The sequence below is a fragment of the Oryza sativa genome, chromosome 2 (genome assembly GCF_034140825.1).
Source record: "Oryza sativa Japonica Group chromosome 2, ASM3414082v1".
Classification (NCBI taxonomy): Eukaryota; Viridiplantae; Streptophyta; class Magnoliopsida; order Poales; family Poaceae; genus Oryza; species Oryza sativa.
The window spans coordinates 32,547,841-32,565,889 of record NC_089036.1 but is presented as its reverse complement, the minus strand read 5'-3'; the positions used below and the strand labels follow the sequence as shown (position 1 = coordinate 32,565,889).

General features: G+C 43.3%; 4 protein-coding genes across 4 annotated transcripts; 3 read left to right on the top strand and 1 right to left on the bottom strand.

The window, feature by feature from the left end:
- The first annotated feature begins 231 nt into the window (after positions 1 to 231).
- LOC4330809 (uncharacterized) lies at positions 232 to 947 on the top strand. Its single transcript, XM_015769431.3, has one exon. The coding sequence runs from the start codon at positions 309 to 311 to the stop codon at positions 774 to 776; it is 468 nt and encodes a 155-aa protein (XP_015624917.1). The 5' UTR covers positions 232 to 308; the 3' UTR covers positions 777 to 947.
- Positions 948 to 1,132: 185 nt separating this feature from the next.
- Positions 1,133 to 8,269, bottom strand: LOC4330808 (presequence protease 1, chloroplastic/mitochondrial). The gene is made up of 19 exons (XM_015769422.3): positions 7,933 to 8,269; positions 7,388 to 7,568; positions 7,052 to 7,226; positions 6,831 to 6,963; positions 6,678 to 6,748; positions 6,230 to 6,313; positions 5,855 to 5,945; positions 5,216 to 5,736; positions 4,955 to 5,119; positions 4,652 to 4,870; positions 4,065 to 4,192; positions 3,758 to 3,947; positions 3,490 to 3,573; positions 3,311 to 3,408; positions 2,660 to 2,924; positions 2,378 to 2,540; positions 2,079 to 2,259; positions 1,681 to 1,752; positions 1,133 to 1,578 (listed from the first exon to the last, which is right to left on the bottom strand). The coding sequence occupies exons 1-19, from the start codon at positions 8,204 to 8,206 to the stop codon at positions 1,437 to 1,439; spliced, it is 3,237 nt and encodes a 1,078-aa protein (XP_015624908.1). The 5' UTR covers positions 8,207 to 8,269; the 3' UTR covers positions 1,133 to 1,436.
- Positions 8,270 to 10,131: 1,862 nt separating this feature from the next.
- Positions 10,132 to 11,892, top strand: LOC9271812 (uncharacterized). The gene has a single exon (XM_015769425.3). The coding sequence runs from the start codon at positions 10,269 to 10,271 to the stop codon at positions 11,559 to 11,561; it is 1,293 nt and encodes a 430-aa protein (XP_015624911.1). The 5' UTR covers positions 10,132 to 10,268; the 3' UTR covers positions 11,562 to 11,892.
- A 2,768-nt stretch (positions 11,893 to 14,660) lies between these two features.
- LOC4330807 (uncharacterized) lies at positions 14,661 to 17,992 on the top strand. Its single transcript, XM_015769423.3, has 8 exons — positions 14,661 to 14,843; positions 14,957 to 15,268; positions 15,770 to 16,053; positions 16,443 to 16,571; positions 16,942 to 17,064; positions 17,158 to 17,265; positions 17,345 to 17,523; positions 17,648 to 17,992. Exons 1-8 carry the CDS (start codon positions 14,711 to 14,713, stop codon positions 17,769 to 17,771), a joined length of 1,392 nt encoding a protein of 463 aa, XP_015624909.1. The 5' UTR covers positions 14,661 to 14,710; the 3' UTR covers positions 17,772 to 17,992.
- Positions 17,993 to 18,049: the final 57 nt, after the last annotated feature.

Genomic DNA, 18,049 nt, shown 5'->3' with positions numbered 1-18,049 from the left:
GAGGGAGAGGGGATTGAGAAGATTCGGAAAACGAGGTGAGCCATTAGCGCATGATTAATTGAGTATTAACTATTTAAAACTTTAAAAATGAATTAATATGATTTTTTAAAGCAACTTTCATATAACTTTTTTTAAAAAAAACACACCATTTAGTAGTTTGGGAAGCGTGCACGTGGAAAACTAAACAAAGAAACTCCCTTTTTCTCCGAACGAACGCAGCCTAACTAAAGTAACCTGAAGTCCTGAACTCTCCTTGGCCTCTCTTGCCGTCTTCCTCCGCGCGACCGCGCCGCATCGCATCGCTAGCCATGTACGGCGGGTTCGGCAGAGGGGGGCAAGGGTGGAGCCCGTTCGACGCGATCCGCGGCTTCCCGTCGACGCCCGAGGCCCTCATGTCCCAGATCGACGCCGCCATCGCCGCCACCGAGTACGCCCGCTCCTGCGCGCAACTCGACCCCGCCACCGCCTCCTCGGAGCCGCAGCAGGCGGCACCGCCGCCCGGGGGCGAGGCGCGTGTGGAAGGGGAGGCCTCCGCCGCCGCCGCCTGCTACGACGCGAAGGTCGCGGACGAGGCGTACCGCGCGGCGTGCGCGGCGCTCGGGGCCGGGAGGGCGGACGCGGCCGTGCGGTCGCTGCGGGTGGCGCTGGCGAGCTGCCCGCCGGAGAAGGCGGCTGCCGTGGCGAAGGTGCGGTCCATGCTGGCCATCGCGTCCGCGCAGCTGCACAAGCAGCAGCATCAGGCGCAGCAGCAGCTGCAACGCGGCGTCAGGAAGTGAGAAGCATCACCGGCGTCATTGCAGGATTAGCCCTTTCCGTTCGGATTAACCTTGATTGAGTTTGTGATTATTAATCAGCTACATCTAGTGGCGTTTAATTAGTGTTGAAAATTTGTTACTAGAAGCACCATGATTTGTGGCATTTATCATATTCACTATCACAAGATGTCAGATGATCGTCTATTCTTGGTTCTTGGCTTCTTGCTGCCTTTCGGTTACATACTTCGACTCTTCATCAAGAGTGACCAATGGCAGATTGTAGCTTTGTAAGATGAAACTTGACACAGCAGAGTGATTTAACGCAGGTAATGCGCGAATTGTGCGATTCGTGCCTACGTGCACCCAATCAGTGAATCTGGAGCAACAATTTGAGCAATCTCTTATTTATCTTCTGTCAGAAACTTCGCGTACATCTGACTTGTTTGATGGGGAAAGCAGCAATGCAAGTGAAATACACTGAATACACTTTGCCCATCATCCTGAACTACTGTTGTCCCCAAAATTGCGAGAAAAAAAATCATGGCTGGATACTCTCGCTATGTAAGATATGATGTTACAGTATCAGAATCATCATTCGTAGGCGAGGAGAGACTGAAGAACCTCTGTGCTCAGCGCAGATCTAGACTAAAATCCTGCAAAGGCAGCAGAAATGAAGGAGCTTCACAGGCACTTCTTGACGTCTGAAAACAAGGGATTTTCCTTGTTTGCTGCTTCGACGTCCTCAGGTGATGCAACGGCAACCACGACACCGTTGTCGTTAATTGTTTCGACAGCATCAGCAAACTCCTTGAAATCCTTCAAGCTGCCAACATGAAAACCAAAAGGATCAAGATGACAGTTTCGTGCGTCTGTAAGGGGAAAAAAAAAAGGTTTACGACTTTTTTTGGACCATGGATTTCATTACCTGGTTGATAGTATCTCTTCACGTCTTTGCTGGCGTTCCTCCACCGTGATGCCCAGCAAGTATCGCATTAGACTGAAAAATATGTGTTCAGTGTCTTCTGTATTATGAATGTGTTATTGTACCATGTGCAGATGCATGATATAAATTTGCCCATATAGTACATCTATATGTTCATAATCACACCATATACAAGTTAAACTGCAGTTGGTTTAAAAACGACATGTAATCTCTGAAAGATGTAACTAATTCGTAAGGAGACAAACAATAAATGGTTGCATATCAAATAAGAAATTTCTAGTATTTACATGGATATAATCCCCATGACAGTATAACAACCAACAACAAGATGAAAGACCATGTTGAATGAGTATGCAGAACACAGAAGAGGCTTTTCGTACCTGCTGTAACCTTTAGCATCTGGCAGCTGGTAGGAATCAACGTCACCTATGGTACCAATAATAGCTTTTGTGAGACAATCATCATCCATTTCTAGCTCTCTTAGGAACTTGGCCGTCTCATCATAAACTTCTAGTGTTTTCAATAAATTTGGATCACGGTATGACAAGTATGAGAACACTCCTGAAAAGGAAAACAATATTAGCATTATGTGAATAGTTTGAACCAGCTGAAAGAGTTACTAGTTATTTAAAAATGCAACAGATTATTTAAAAGAGAAACATATCTAAAAACAACGAACCTGAATGGGTGTCAAAATCACAAAACCCTCCATATGCACCACCACTAACTCGAACACGGTCCCACAACCACGTATTGCTTATATGCTTGGAGATGACATAGGCACTTCCATTGAGCTGATATCCACTTTGGTACAGGTTTCCAGCTTTTCCAACATAATTAACCTTCAGATGACAAAAACAATTTCAGATAACTAAATCAGTTGGAACTCACCGTTCACTGTTACCAATGAGTACTCGTCAGCAAAGGCTGCTTAAATATAATGCCAGGAAAATTTCCTTACCTGAGTGGGTACAACGATAGCTTCGTTAACAGATGGCAATCGAGAAAGCCATGGATCACTTCCAAGGGATGTAGTACTTGGCAGCGAATCAAGAAATTTGGCAATATGTTTGTTAGATTTCTCAAGATTTTTCCAGTCACTTGTTATGTTGACCAGGCAACCGTCCTTTCTAAAGAGAGATTGTCTCATTTCCTCAAGCGAAGATGATATTTTGTCCCAATCTTGATCGATCTTCGTTTCCAGATCACGTAAATACTCAAGATAACTAGCCATAGCAACATGGAAAAATTAATATTTCAATATTGGAGAATGTGATAGTGTCAAACATAACTCTGGTAGTGAAAGATGCCACTTGCACAGAAATGAATATTGATTAAAATAATAGCTGCTTGTGCGATTTTAATGCAAGTATGCAACTCTTACAAATTGCTTCACAAAATGCAGGGAGGCCTATCGCTCAAATAAATGAAAATAACAAAACAATAGAAATAACAATAGAAATGAAGGGAGGCCTATCTCAAGAAAAAGACTACCCCATAGTCAATATGATTATGCCTACAAGGCAATAATGATCATGCAATATCAATTTTGAAAGGCAGCAGAATTAACAATCTGCAGGCGCTTATTTATGTTTGCTGTAAAGAATCTTACCTAATACCACCCATCTGCTCAGCAATCCATCCAGCTGCATTTAACTTAGCATCCATTCTAGCAGCAGCTATGCCATGGCCACTGCCCCTCAATCGATTCTGTTGAACAAATCATTAGATAACCACATTACATGCAAGCATATGATCATCCACACACATACTGCTGATACTAGTTATTACCTCCATTCTTGCTTTACTTTGAGAAACAAACTGCTTGAACCTCTGCTGCTCTGTGAACTGAACATCTTGGAGAATGCAGTAAATCTGAAAGAACAGAACATAAGCTGATTCGGATAATGTAAACACAACGGCAGTAATTGCATGACTATGGAATATTTGTTTAGATGGTTTCATACAAAATAAACAGATTTAAGCTGTATTGTAGACCCTATCATTGCCTGTGCGGCTTTGCCTCTATGGTCTACACAGACAAGGATCACAAGCGTACCAGATTAAACAAATCTTCTACTCGTGTTGCCATAGACTTCCCCCTAACAACGATCCGAGTAAGAGGATCATCTTTTCCCCTTATCGACGATGTGAATGGGTAAACTGATATGCCTCCAGTTTTTCTTCCAATTAATTGGTTAAGCTGCACGAAGTCCATGTCTTTTGTGCCCATCTCCAGCAAAGATTGGCTGGCAGACATGTTCATAGTTAGTTCAAATACCTCACGGTATATAAAGGCACGAAGAGAACAAAAAATGAGCATCATCATGGCCGGTTAACAATAATGTATTGATCAACTGGCTCACCAGAACAACGGCAACAACTGCAGATGATCTTTCTTCAACGAACTCATGTCAAATACAATTTCGGAGTAGACAACATCATTGGTAAAGAGATCATGTTGCAAAACCTTGACCCCGTTTATCTCTCCCACCTACAAATGACATGAATATCGCATTCTTCAGTCCAATTAAAATTGTAAAATGAAGAAATATAGCTGTAGCTCCTAATAAATAGTTTATAGTTATAATATTATAAAGCTTCCCATGTATTTTTGCAAAGGATCTTTTGTACCAATTTCTAGTTTGGTCAAACTCTTGGAGCCTATGTTCTATTCTATAATTTCATAAACTGGAAAATTGCAACATGTATTGTATCATGATGTTAGCTTCCCTTAAAATGTGCAATTAGATAGCTCTCGCAAGTCGCAACCACAACAAATGAAAATAAAAACATACAGTAACTTCCAATCAATCTCTTGCCCAATCAGGCAATTAATCTTATCTCACACGATGAGGAACTATTTGGTATGACTCCCAGAAGTTAGCTTTGCCAGTAAATTACTAAATTCTCATATTGGCCAAATAGAGCACAATGCAAGCTGAAGAATTACCTCTATAGGTACATGAATAGGCTCTTTAGGGATATCTTGCAATGACAGGCTAGGGACAGCTTTTAGAGCTTCTGGGGGATCTGGAGTTTCTTGTTTATCCTTCAGCTCTTTTGTGGCACGTGCCAATTCTGCAAGATCCTCTCGAGTCATGCTAGCCTTTACTTGCTTTAGAATCTCTTTCTCAGCTGCTTCATCACGTGAAGCCTTCTCTGGATCAGGCTGCACAATGAGGTTTAAAATTTTAAGGTTATCTGGTGCATTTCAAAAAATGTCCTAATGTACAATATATGATGTGCTTTAGACCTGCATTTCAATTGTGGCACGATGCGCATTATTCAATAAAAATTTCTCCAAGAGTGGTGAAAATACTGCTTTAGATCCCTCTGCTGCAATGCGTGCTTTCAACTGCTGCAATGGGCGTTCATATTTCAGAGGCTCAAAAGGGTCCATGTCATATATCCATTTTCCCTGAAAATGTTTGTGACAAAGAATCATGAGTATGTCCAAACACATCTGTACTTTTATTTCAAAATGGAAAAAAAAAAAAGAGTGATGAGTTCATACAATCGAACGAAGCATCAGAGACAAGCCTCGAGGGAACGATCCTGTGTTGTTCTCCCTAAGAGCGAATTCAATTGTGTTCATAGATGCCTCCACTGCTTCTGGTGCAAACCCTTCCTCTGCCAGATTCTTCAAAGTTTGCATTACCAACTCTTCAACTTCTTTAATGTTATCCTCAGATACACCTTTCAAACCTATACTGAATTGTGGCTGAAGGAGCTCATCTTCAACACCACCACCTACTATAGCATCCCCTAAACCACTTTCAAGAAGAATCCTTCTAAGGGGTGAAGCAGGAGTTCCCAACAAAAGGTGGTCCAAGAAACCAAGCGTAAGCTCAGTTTCTACATCTAGTGGCTGCTCTGACAGCAGCCAATTAATACACACCATAAATTTCTTCTTTAGATCCCCTTCCTGACCAACAGGATACTTCTCAACAATTCTCACTGGTTCTTTGAATAGCCTCTGTGGCCAAATCTTAGATTCATTAGGAGCAGGGCTGGCTTCAAACTGATCGAGATATTCTACAGAAGAGGAACACAGCATGGAAGAAAAACTTGAGACTTTTCATACCACCAAAAGGTGGTTGGAAAATGACCTGTTGAATAAGCACAGGTAACTATTGTTAGATAGATGACTTACCACTTAGAACGCGTAGGCGTTCTTTTGGGTCATCATCACCATAGAACCAGATCCTAGCATTACTTGGATGATAATACTTGCTGTGGAACTCCTGAACATAAGACAAAGAAAGGCAGGGATTTAAATGCAAAACAAATTAATCAAGCATTGGCTTCAAGCAATAATATGATGCAATGATGCAGTAATTTCTCTTTATGTTTCCAATAAAAAACTAACAATCATCCAAACTTCTAACTATGGGAGAGCAAAAGAGTATAGGATAAAAACATCTACCATTAGAGGTATAGGGTAATAACACATGACCTAGTACATATTTTTTACTATAGAAACCAATGGCAACACCAAATTTTGGGATGAGATTACGTTTCACAAAACCTTGAATTCTTCAAAAGTAAGCTTTGGGATTTCATTTGGGTCTCCACCGCTATCCACACCATAAGTGTTCTCAGGGAAAAGGGCCTGCAGAAAGTTCAGAAATGTTACGAACTAACATTTTTTAACTTCAGCAATTGGCCAGCTAGAATCATGACAAGGAGCTATATAGAATCGCCTTTTCAATTTTCCAAGAACAGTACAGAAGAGTATTCAAGCATCAGCTTAAAACAAGCATAGACAGAATAATGGAACCTAAAAGACGAAATGAAACAGTCTGGACCATGGATGTAGATATGTAAGTTCCATATTTTGCAATAGATAGATTGCAGGGAAAAGGCATTGATCATGATAGTGTATCCATTATCCAACAGGGTGATCCCCGGGGAAAAAATATCATGCATAAGATGACAAATACATAATTACAGATGAAATGAAAGAAATAGTTAACCTGTTGAGATACACGCCCCATTAGGTTGTCAGGTTGAGAGTAAACTCCTTTCATCTCATTGAAGACAACACCTAAATTTAACATATTAAACGGATTATGTACATACACCTTTTGAAAGTGCTCACTCCATTAGAATAGAATGAGTAATCAAACCTTTGTAGGATATCTCCTCTTCAGGATTGTCAAGTTCATAATGCCAACCTTCCTGTTGAAATGTTTGGAAGTCCTCAACACATCTAGGGAAAAAGACTGCATCAAGGTATACATCTACCAAGTTATAGAAGTCCTGCAAGGCAACAACATGAAGAGCAACATGAAGGGTGATGATGCTATAAATAGTCACAGCAGAAATAACTTTAGCAATTTTTTATCACCTTAGCGTTTGTTGAAGCAACTGGATAACATGTCCGATCTGGATAAGTGAACGCATTCAGGAAAGTGTGCAGGCTGCCCTTTAAGAGCTCAACAAATGGCTCTTTTAAAGGGTACTTTCTTGATCCACAGAGAACACTATGTTCAAGGATGTGAGGTATTCCAGTCGAATTTTTCCTGGTAATGAAAGAATATACTCCTTTTTAAAAAAATCGCAGTAGGCTTAACTGCAACTATTTCTTTCTTTTCGTTTCTTATTGATGGATAGGCACATCTTCTTCAATCTTTATGATAATCTTAAGCAAAGAACCAAAGAAACAAGGAATAAATGCACTTACGGTGGAGTGCGGAAAACAATGCCAAACACTTTATTCTCATCATCATTTGATACAGACATCACTTCTGCGCCTGTCTTCTTGTGCTTGTAAAGGACAGCAGTTGATTTGCACTCATCTATGCTCTGTTCAGATACCTTCTCAAACCCTAACTTTGCAGCATACTCATGGACGTCATCTGTATCTGCTTATGTCAGAAGGAACACAGATCACACATTCATTCTCAAACGCGACCAATAAGAGCGTGAGAGCGTCACACGGGGTCACTCCAAATAACAAAGAGATGCCGTTCTGAATGCTTCGTTCTTCACAAGCATTGTCTTCTCAGCTATCCCATTGACAACTCACAAGCTGAAGCAAAATGTGGAATTCTGACACGAGTTTTCATGATTATCTCAATGGAAATTCTATCAGTTATCAACTTCCAAGCGGGTTTATTAGCAATTACTGGAAACAGCAAGCGAAACTTCACTCATGACTAGCTCCGTATAGCTCGTTCTGATACATATACTACTATACGAGTTCAGGTAAAAGCAAGCAGCCCTTACCACTGGGCACGGGTGAGGGCGACGTGGACACGGCAGGGGCGGAGAGGCGCCGGACGAAGCGAGGCGCGGCGTGCGGCCAGTACCGCCCGGCGCAGTGCAGCGGCGCCGCGGCGGCCAGGAGCCGCGCGCCGCCGGGTAGACCCGCGCGGCTGTGCGACGACGACGACGGGCGGTACGGCGCGGACGGCCCCGCGGCCTGGACGACGGGCCTGGGCCGGCGGCAGCGGTGGAGGAGGCGGCGGCCGGAGTTGCGGAGCAGCGCCACCCGCTCCATGGCGCAGGTGTCCAGCTTTGCCGGCGACTGTGGTTTCCTCCTCTGTGGATTGGAGGAGGGGGCAACGTGGCGGCGTGGCTAGCTGGGGCGAGATTAGGATTTCCTCCGCTTCTGGGCCTTCTTCTCCCACAGGGGTTTTGCTTGGGCTTAAAGAAGAAGAGGAGAAAAATCTTTGTGATTACAAATCTTTTGCTCTTTTTTTTGGATTTTTATGGTTTGAATTTCCTGTGGTGGAAATGGGGTTGGTGTGAATTATGGTACACGCAACTGCGTTGGGAATTTTTGGCGTTTTACGGACGTGTCTGCAGCATGTGCAGTTGTATAAGGGAGGGTGGAGAGTTTTGCAAGTTTGAGAGTTTTGAATTTCTCACCATCTCATGTTTGTGTTCGAAATTTAAAAGGAGATAATGGTTTCGAATTAGACTAGAGTTTCGAGTTGGTTCTTCCCCTCAAAAAAAAAAAAGAGTTTCGAGTTGGTTCTAACACCAAACGAGAGGGAAGCAGTTTGGGCTAAACTGAGCTGCCAAACTAGGGGCTTGTTCACTTTGATGCAATTTTCAACTATATTATTTTTTTTAAAGTTATTAAAATTTTAGCTACGTTTAGTTTGTTGCTAAATTTTAGTAAGTACATATGAAATATTGTCAAAATTTAGCAACCTTGCCAAGGTTTTAGCAATCTTACCAAAATTTGGCAATGCCAAAACTTGATAAGATTGAAAATGGTAGCAAAGTGAACAAACCCTATAAAAGCCCTTCTTGATTTGTCCTGAGAACCTTTGTCCTGCCTATCAGCAGCCGAATTGAAACTTTTTTTCTTGGGGTGAGAGCCCACAGATTAGGTAGAAGACAGTGGGTCACCGAGTCATGGGTAAGCCCACATTGCAAATACCTATTCGTAATAATATAATGTGTCTCATATATCAAAATCGTTTATACTATGTTTCAAAAAGAATCGTTTATACTATGGCTGAATAAGTATCGGACTATCCAACTATCTATTGACGTGCAATTCTTTTGCGCATTCGCGGAAAAAGACTATCCAACTATCACTTTGGTTATGAAAGGGGATTATCCAATAATCGAATGAGGCTTGTTTGAATTTATGGAATTTACAGTTATGCTATTGACATATGAGCCATAGTAAAATAGGTCCACATGTCAGTAACTCAATTACAATCTACAAAAAAACTAAGAAGATCCACTTCCCCAATTGTCTAATGATGAAACTTTCCCTCTCGCTCCCTCTTTTTAAAATGGGAATATGGTGTAAAAACAAGTACTCACGTATGCGTGTATGCTTACCGTATTAATGAATTGGACCAACATATTTTGATATTGATAAAATTCTACCACTAAAAAATAATTAGTTGTAAACATGAGTCGTGTATGACTTTAACCTAGGTGGTAATCCACCATAAAAAACTATCTAGTTGAGTTACGCTTATTTCATCTATCATATATTTTTTTACGATTACACGTAAGACGAAAGCTAAAATATTTATTAAACACTAGCCATTTCCACAGGACTGCTGCAAGATTTGTGTATAATTACTTTTATCTTTCTAGCCTCTATACATTTACATCCAACATAATATCAAACTTTTAGTATTATGAAACTGTTTGTAATAATTACCCTAATAATTTGCATGTGCCAAGCTTAGATAGAACACATTTAAGATCAAACTTTAGAAAAGCGGCACAGTTTAATAATGCTAAGGATAAATGTTCAAAGAATAAGCACACAATTGGAATGTTTTCGATAATGTGAAATGGAATGCTTGTCAGCATATGCGTACCGTATTCTAACGTGTAACAAAAAGAAAAAAGAAAAGCACGAATGATGTGTATTTTAACGTGTACATGATGGGTCACCATCACCAACTTCAAAACACTTAATACCACGATTATTAGATGCTCCTAATTCGGAGCACCCCGACCCCAACATGGCAACTAGTAATCACCCTTCCATTTGAAGTCCCCGGCACGTCGATCTCCGCCTCCTCAAAACCTTCTCGCCACGACGCGCTCTGGACAACCCACCCATCCCGTCGAACACCGTGATGGAGCTCACGACGGCGCTGCCCGCCTCGCCGCCGCCGCCGCCGCCGCAAGAGGACTTCCGATTCGACGGCCCGGCGTTCAGCGCCTTCCCGGAGGGGGTGGCGTCGGCTGGCACCAACCCGTTCTTCTCCGCCGACGCCATGGACTCCAACCCGTTCTTGGCCACGGCGGTGACGGCGCCACCGTCGCCCAACCCGTTCGAGCTCAACCACCAGTCCGCATCCCCCGGCGCCGCCGACCCGTTCGACCTCTTCCAGCACTTCACCAGCGCGCCCGCCAGCCCGGCGCGCGCCGCCGCCATATACGCGCAGTTCGACGGCGGCGTCGGCGACGGGAACGGCGCCGACCACGACATGGCCGTCGTCGGCGACGACGACGACGACTTCCAGCCCCGCGCGTCGTACTCATCTGGCACTGCCACCTCCACCGTGCCGTTCGACTGGGAAGAGAAGCCGGGGAAGCCGAAGCCGAAGAGCGAGCTCGCCACCTGCGCAGCCGCCGCGACGTCGGCCAACGTTGGCGAGGTGGACGACGCCGACTTCGACTTCGGCGTCCTCCTCGACAAGAGCGTGCAGGTGCCCGAACTGACGACGGCCGACGAACTCTTCGACAAGGGGAAGATCCGGCCGCTCAAGCCACCTCCGGGTCTGCTCGACGGCGGCAGCGTCGCGTCATCGCCACGGTCACCGATCTCCAAGTCGCCGATGTGGTCTCCCAGACTACGCGGCAAGGTCGGTTCCGGCGTCGACTTTGATCCGTTCTCCACCGCCCTGGCGAAGGCAGCCAAGGGCCCCTCCCCTCTCGGCGCCGGCGCCAAAGACACCGCCGACGCCGGAACAGCCTCCTCGCCCAAGAAGCCAGACCCCGTCTCCGTCACGTCGCCGCGCTGCATTCCTCCGGCGACGATGATCAATGGCGGGAGGAAGAAGTGGCGGCTCAGCGACATGCTCCTGTTCCGCAGGTCAGCGGCGAAAGCTCGCGCCGCCGGCGCCAACATCAGCAAGGAGCCGGTGTTCAAGTACTCGCCGGTGCAACAGCTCGGGACGCCGGTCAAGAAGGCGACCGCGGGTCAGTCCGCCGCCGCCAACGGCGATGTCTCCGCCGGGAAGCACAAGAAGCAGAGCAAGAAGGCTACAGCGGCGGAGGACGGCATGGCATCGCCGCACCGGCAGAGCGTGATGGGGTGCGTCCGGCTGAACCCCGGCCTGCACCGGCTGGCCAAAGGGTTCAACGGCTCGTCGCTGCACTTCGGCCACCGTCGCGCCGCCGCCAGGTCTGTGATGAACAGGTAAAGAATCCATGGCGTTAATCTCTCGTCATCCTAGCGAAGAAGAATTGATGGATTCTCCTCCTCAGCACGGCGATCATTTTCTTCGATTTTTATTGGAACAGTGACAATGTAAAATTCTTTTCTTTGCGCCGTTTGGAACGCAGGAATTTTCGTATTTACCTCAGACAACTGAGTAGTTTCCTGTTAAAATCCTGCGTTCCAGACGGGGCCATAGTGTTTTTTTTTCTTGGTTAGTTTGGTCTTTTGGATCGATATACCGCGATGTATTACTACATTTTGTGTTACACGGTGATAGAAGAGTTTATCATATGATTCATATGACTTGTTCGACATCTCTTTCTGATTGCTAGTTACTCTATCTTTTCCCCTGTTTACCTGAACTCATGTTTTCCCCCCTTCTCTAGTGTGCTACTGTGCTCTCTCTAGTCTCTACATGGATCTTTTCCTCATTTATTTGCTTTGTCCTCCATAAGGACCATAACCATTTATTCAGCATAACATCGTTTGAATATAACAGTAGCCACATTAGTTATAACCACTAACCAGTACTAGTACAAGAGAACAGAAGGGCATGCAGCAATAACACCGGTCACCGGCGCTGTTCATTCTGAATGAGAACTCTTGTTGTTTGGTACTAGTAGTAGTATTATCATCACTGTACTTGGACAAGGGGTAGTTCAGAGTTCCTTTTTCGGGTGATCCTTTCCTTCTGACGAACTCTAAGTCATTTTCACTAACAAAACACCGAAGGCCACGAACAAAATGGAAGTACATACGGCCGCTGTTGCTTCAGTGAATCGAAGTGATAGCCATGTTCTGAACAATAATACTAAATCAAATCACCAACCACCTGAGCTAGATTTCGCAAGATTATCTGACCATCAGCGATCGGCACTGCCTCTCCCAACTCCCAACTCAAAGACAACGTGCCCATGACGCCCCTTCCATTGCCAAATGCTATGCATGCACGCACGCACGAACGAACAGTCTGACCACCAGACATTCCTCTGCCAACGACGTGCGATGCATCATCGTCATCATCCTGGAGCAAAATCTGAACATGGCGATTCGGTTCAGATGTTCTCCTACTCCTACTCGCCTTGTTGCTCCCTGCACGATGCGTGTCGTCGTCGACTCGTCGGCGTCAGACAAGGCAGGCATGTCGGCTGAACGAAAGTCCCATCGTTTGGCTTATTTTCTAATAAGCTAAAACGGTTTATTAGAAAATAAAAATAAATTTGTAGGTAAAACTTTTTATAAATGTATTCTTGGTGACTTAAAAGCCGATGTTGAAAAAGAAATTACATTAAAAATATCTCAAAATTAAACTTAAAAATTTAAAATTTAGCTTTTTCTTTGGCTTATTACGCCATCCGATGGGAGCCGAAGCAGTAGTTGGTCGATTGATTTGCTTCCTAGCCGTGTCCCTCGTTTCAACGCCCGTTTTTGTCCTGCCGACCGCACGGTGGTCGCTGGGTTTTTGGATCTTTTCTCTCGTCGGAAGCTGGGGAAATGCAGGTCAAAAATGGTGGGGTTCATCGCGCGGCTTTTTTTTTTCCTGCATTTTGGCAGTAACTCGTATCGTTTTCGAACTTCTGAAAAGAACAAAAGGGATGGATGGTTTGTGTATTGACAGCCGAGGAGACCAAACGGTGATAGAGAAAACAAGCTTCACAGAGCTGCAAGTATCTTCCTGTTTGAACGGAGTCGCTCAGATCGCAGCCTCACAGTGATTCTGTCGCTACATGTATGTATGAGTTGGTTTATTGAGTATTTGAGTTTAACACAGTAACGGTAAAATGACAATATTTATTGTATTTTTTCGCATAAAACCGTTGTACATAAATATACTGTATTAGACAATATTCACTGTAGCAAATGGTAAACCATATATACTCAGTAGTCCCTTCGTTTCGTGTTATAAGATGTTTAAATTTTTTTTAAAGTTAAATTCTTTTACGTTTGATCAAGTTTATAAAAAAAGTAACAATATTTTCAATACCAAACAAACTAACTAAAATATATTTAATGTTATGTTTAATGAACTAATTTGGTATTATAAAAGTTGTTATATTTCTCAATAAACTTAGTTAAACTCACAAAAAATTAACTTAGAAAAAAAATCAACGTGATTTATGATATGAAACAGAGCAAGTAGTATTTATCCACATCACAGATCACACCCACCCACACATGTATCTTTTATAAATGCTTAGAACTATGTTTGAAGGATCAAATACCTTGTAGTAAGGGCACAACACATAACGCGTCTATATGAGCCAACGACCTAGTGCCAAATCCAAGATTTAAACTGTACTCCCTCCGTCCCAAAAAAAGCCAATCTAGTATTGGATGGGATGTTTTATAGGACAATGAATCTAGACAAGAGTAAGGCTGTGTTCGGGAGGAGGGGTTGGGCCCCGGCATGCAAAACGATGTTCGTATTAACGTGTGATTAATTAAGTATTAGCTATTTTTTTAAAAAGTAGATCAATATGATTTTTTAAGCAACTTTCATATAGAAACTTTTTTTTTTGCAAAAAACGCACAGGTAGTTTAAAAAGCGTGAGCGCGGAAAACGAAATTGGGGAGTTGGGAACTCCCAGCAAAGAACACAGCCTATACTAAAAAAAACATCACATCCAATAGTAGGTTGGTTTTCTGTGGGACGGAGGAGTAGTGAGTTAGGCGCATAATCATACCATCTAGTAGTAGCCATCTGGTTACACAAGAGTTTCTACTAATAAACATATAAATATTTAAACTTTGTACACTTATAAATTCTATAATAAACAAGTGTTCGATTGTTTTATTTGATTATTCTATTATTGCGAAACATAAATCTTGGAATAATACGGGCAGAGGATAGCCCAACGAAAAAAAATAGCCCGATTTTTTTTTTTGCCCGGCGAAGATTTAGATTTGATCAGTTCATAATGATCTAGAGGCAAAATTTGTTATTCCAAAAACTAGTTGAAAATTAATCTAACATCAGTGCTAATTAATTTTCGTCTTCAGCGTAGCGGTAAAGAAATCCAAATTCAAAACTGAAACCGCCCCCTCAGAATAGGAAAAACCAAGAAAGGCACGTACTACTACTGAAACTTGTTCACTCGGCAGCCGGCACCGAAGCCAACAGGCGGAGCAAAAATGGCGATCGCGATCTCTCAGGAGGCGTTCGACGCCATGGTGCGGGAGAACATGGAGGACCTCGGCATGGACGCCGACGAGGCCCTCGCCGACGCCGTCGACGCCCTCACCCTCCAAGGTGCCGACCTCTCCGGTAATCACCCACCAACTCCTCCACCTCTCCATCCCCTTCCAGATCCGCATCTCCCCGATCTTCGCATACCCTCGCCTGATCGAGTCTCTCTCCTCCCGTTGCCTCCTAACCAGGGATCATCAAGCGCGTGCCTGGAGAGGCCGCCGCGGCGGAGGTGAGCCCGGTGATGCGGGTGCTGGACGAGGTGAAGGCCTCTTCTGCCAGTGACAGTGACAGTGGCGGCAGGTCCGAGGAGGATGCTGAGAGGTTGGCCTCTTTGCTCGACGAGTTGCGCGAGCTGTGCTCCGGCGATGGGTTGGAGAATGCGGCGGTCGCTGCTCGGAATGGCGGCGTGGAGGCGCTCGTCGCCCTGTGCGCGTCGGCTGGGGTTAAGCAGGAGAGACTACTTGCCTCGGGCTTGAAGGCGCTAAGCTCCTTGCTCCGCGGTAAGTTGATGTTATTACCTCTGAGATATGAGGATGTGTTCTGTTTTGGTTATGCTATTATTAGTTTCTTACTTCTTACTGTTGTAAGCTTAAGTTTTTTGTTGTGATTAGAAATTCTGTTGAACTAATACTATTAGCATAGAGGCAGTAGAAATTCAGACTTGTTTCTGCTGGTCATAAATTTCTTATAACATGCAAGTGTGAGAATGTGTTGGAATGGTGTGTTGTAGTAAGAAATCAGGTACAGACTGGTTCATTCAAAATTCATACAATTGTGAAGGTAGACTCACCATCCAATTGCTAGGTTCAAATGGCATTAAGTCAAAATAATGGACTGGTCCCATTCCTTGATCTGTCAGCGCACATGCAACATAAACTTGTCAAGAGTACTGTACTTCCATGTCCGTTGCAGTGTCTTGCATTCATTTTCATAATATTATCGATAAGAAGAAGCAATCTCTGCTCTCTCCCTGACATTTGAGGTAACAATTCAATCTGTAGATGTTGGAAGCACTGAAAAGTTCAGGCAAAGCGAAGGGCCCCAAGTTGTCATGGGTATTTTGAAAGGAGGTTCAGAAAGTTCAGATATACTGGAAGGTGGCTTTAGGGTTGTGGCTTCAGCATCTGCAGGCAATGAAGTTGTTAAAGAGTGCTTTATGGTCCTGAAGGTTGATGAACTCATTTTTCAAGTTATGGGGGAGAAATCAAATAGCAATGTGCAAAGCTTGTATGATGCCATACGTGTTCTATTGACACCTGATGACAATCGTGTGGTGGCTTCTCAAGTATGTCCTATATGCTTGTGTAATTGTGTGAATATTTGGTCCAGTTTTGCATTAGCAAGTGGACCTATTTGCACTTTATTATGAAACTTTAGTTGTCAACTCTCCGTAATCTATGGTTTTTGGTAGTATTAAAGTATTAAACATTATGATGTGCTAGAGTTATGTTTATAGAAAAAGAGTCATATTTGTGATTGTGCATGCAAGTTAGTTTACATACATGAGGGAAGATGTAGATATGGAATTAAATTGAGTTATAATATGCACAGCACATGTAGTGGAAATATCCAGAGAACCTTTATTGTAATAATTGACAATCTAGCCATTTGAAACTTTTTAAGTGAATGGAATTTGGACATAGGAGATGACATTGACCAACATTTGTGATGCAGGTATATGGATATTCTCGGAGGTTCGCAGAAACTGGGATTGCAGCAGTTCTTGTCAATGCACTACGTGAGAAAGTTGCCCCTTCCAGCTTACCATCAGCTTGTGCGGCTCTGAAGGCAATTGCTGTCAATGTAAGAGAAAACTATGGTTATACTGGAATTCAAAAGTTTATTTTGAACTACTATAGATATTTCTTATGCCATTAATTCAATGTCATCTGGCAAAAAGAATATGAATTGCTGCTGCTGCAATTGCATATGGTTAACATTTATGGTAAGCAACACTTTGAAAAGTACGGTGCCCTTTATAATCAACTTCCCACCACCATCTTGCTCTTGCTATTTTTTCTCATGCTTTTGATCCCTGTTGTACTTGTAACAAGATGTCTTTACCTGGTGGAACTGTTGTCAATGTCCTTAACCAAAAACAAGCTGCAAGCTATACTCTTATGACTTATGAGCTGCCTCAGGATAACTTTACTAAATTCTTGTGTTACCTCAGGATGAAATATGCAGATCCATATCTGAAAATGGTGGGATTGATGTGCTTCTTCGCTGTATTGATGAGGCTAGTGAACAAAAGAACAAAGTTATAGCAAAATCTTGCTGCTCTCTGCTGTCCAAGGTCTGTAGTATGGTACACAAATGCATCAATCCTGTAACAGAGGAAATCCTACATTGATGAATCATACTTACAGACCATTCTTTCTGCTTGAAGCTGGCTGGAAGTGATGCAAACAAGACTACTATCATTGAACGAGGTGGTTTTGATAAGTTCTTGAAGTTGACATCGAGATTTTCTGAAGACCCACCAATAATACAAGAGGTACTGCCACATTGCATATAAATGAGAAATACTGAAGCATCTATGTGCGCTAACTTTTACAAGCTAAATGAATGTGTAGGTAATGTCTATGGTGACTATCCTTACACTGCGGTCACCAGAAAATGCAGCTCGTGCAATGGGAGCAGGGTATGGCACTTTGGCTATACAGGCAATGCAAAAGTTCCCTTCTTCTGCTCAAACTCAGAAGCAAGCCTGCCTTATGATCCGTAATCTTGTCGTCAGAAACCCTGAAAACCGGTATGCTGTACAATTCACAAGCACTACTGTCTGCTGGCATGACCTATTCAGAATTAAGGCATTTACAGTTCGATAGTAACATGCTTCTAGTATCAGAATGTTGACTTATGTGCTGCCATTGTAGGACGATCTTGCTTAATGATGGTGTGGAGAAGCTTATTAGGAAAACCAAGATGATGCACGGGAGCTGCAAAGATGCTGCCACATCTGCCTTGAGGGATCTGGGCGTGGACAACTACAATGCATAGACAGGGAAATGAATTTACTGTGCGTAAATTTTGGCAATCTGAGGATGTTTTGGGGGAATTAATGGTGTGTTTGGGTTGATAGGATTTTGGCTATGCTTGTGCGTGGTCTCAATTTTGTGGAATTAGTGGTGTGTTGGGTTGCTGCCCCTGCAAACTGCTTCAGCTATGAATTTGTGGAACAATAGTTCAGTAACACGAGGCGTTGAAAAGAATTGCACGTATCTGAGGCTCTGAGTTCTTCAACTGATACGAGCCTACAAGCATGTCCAGATCAAATT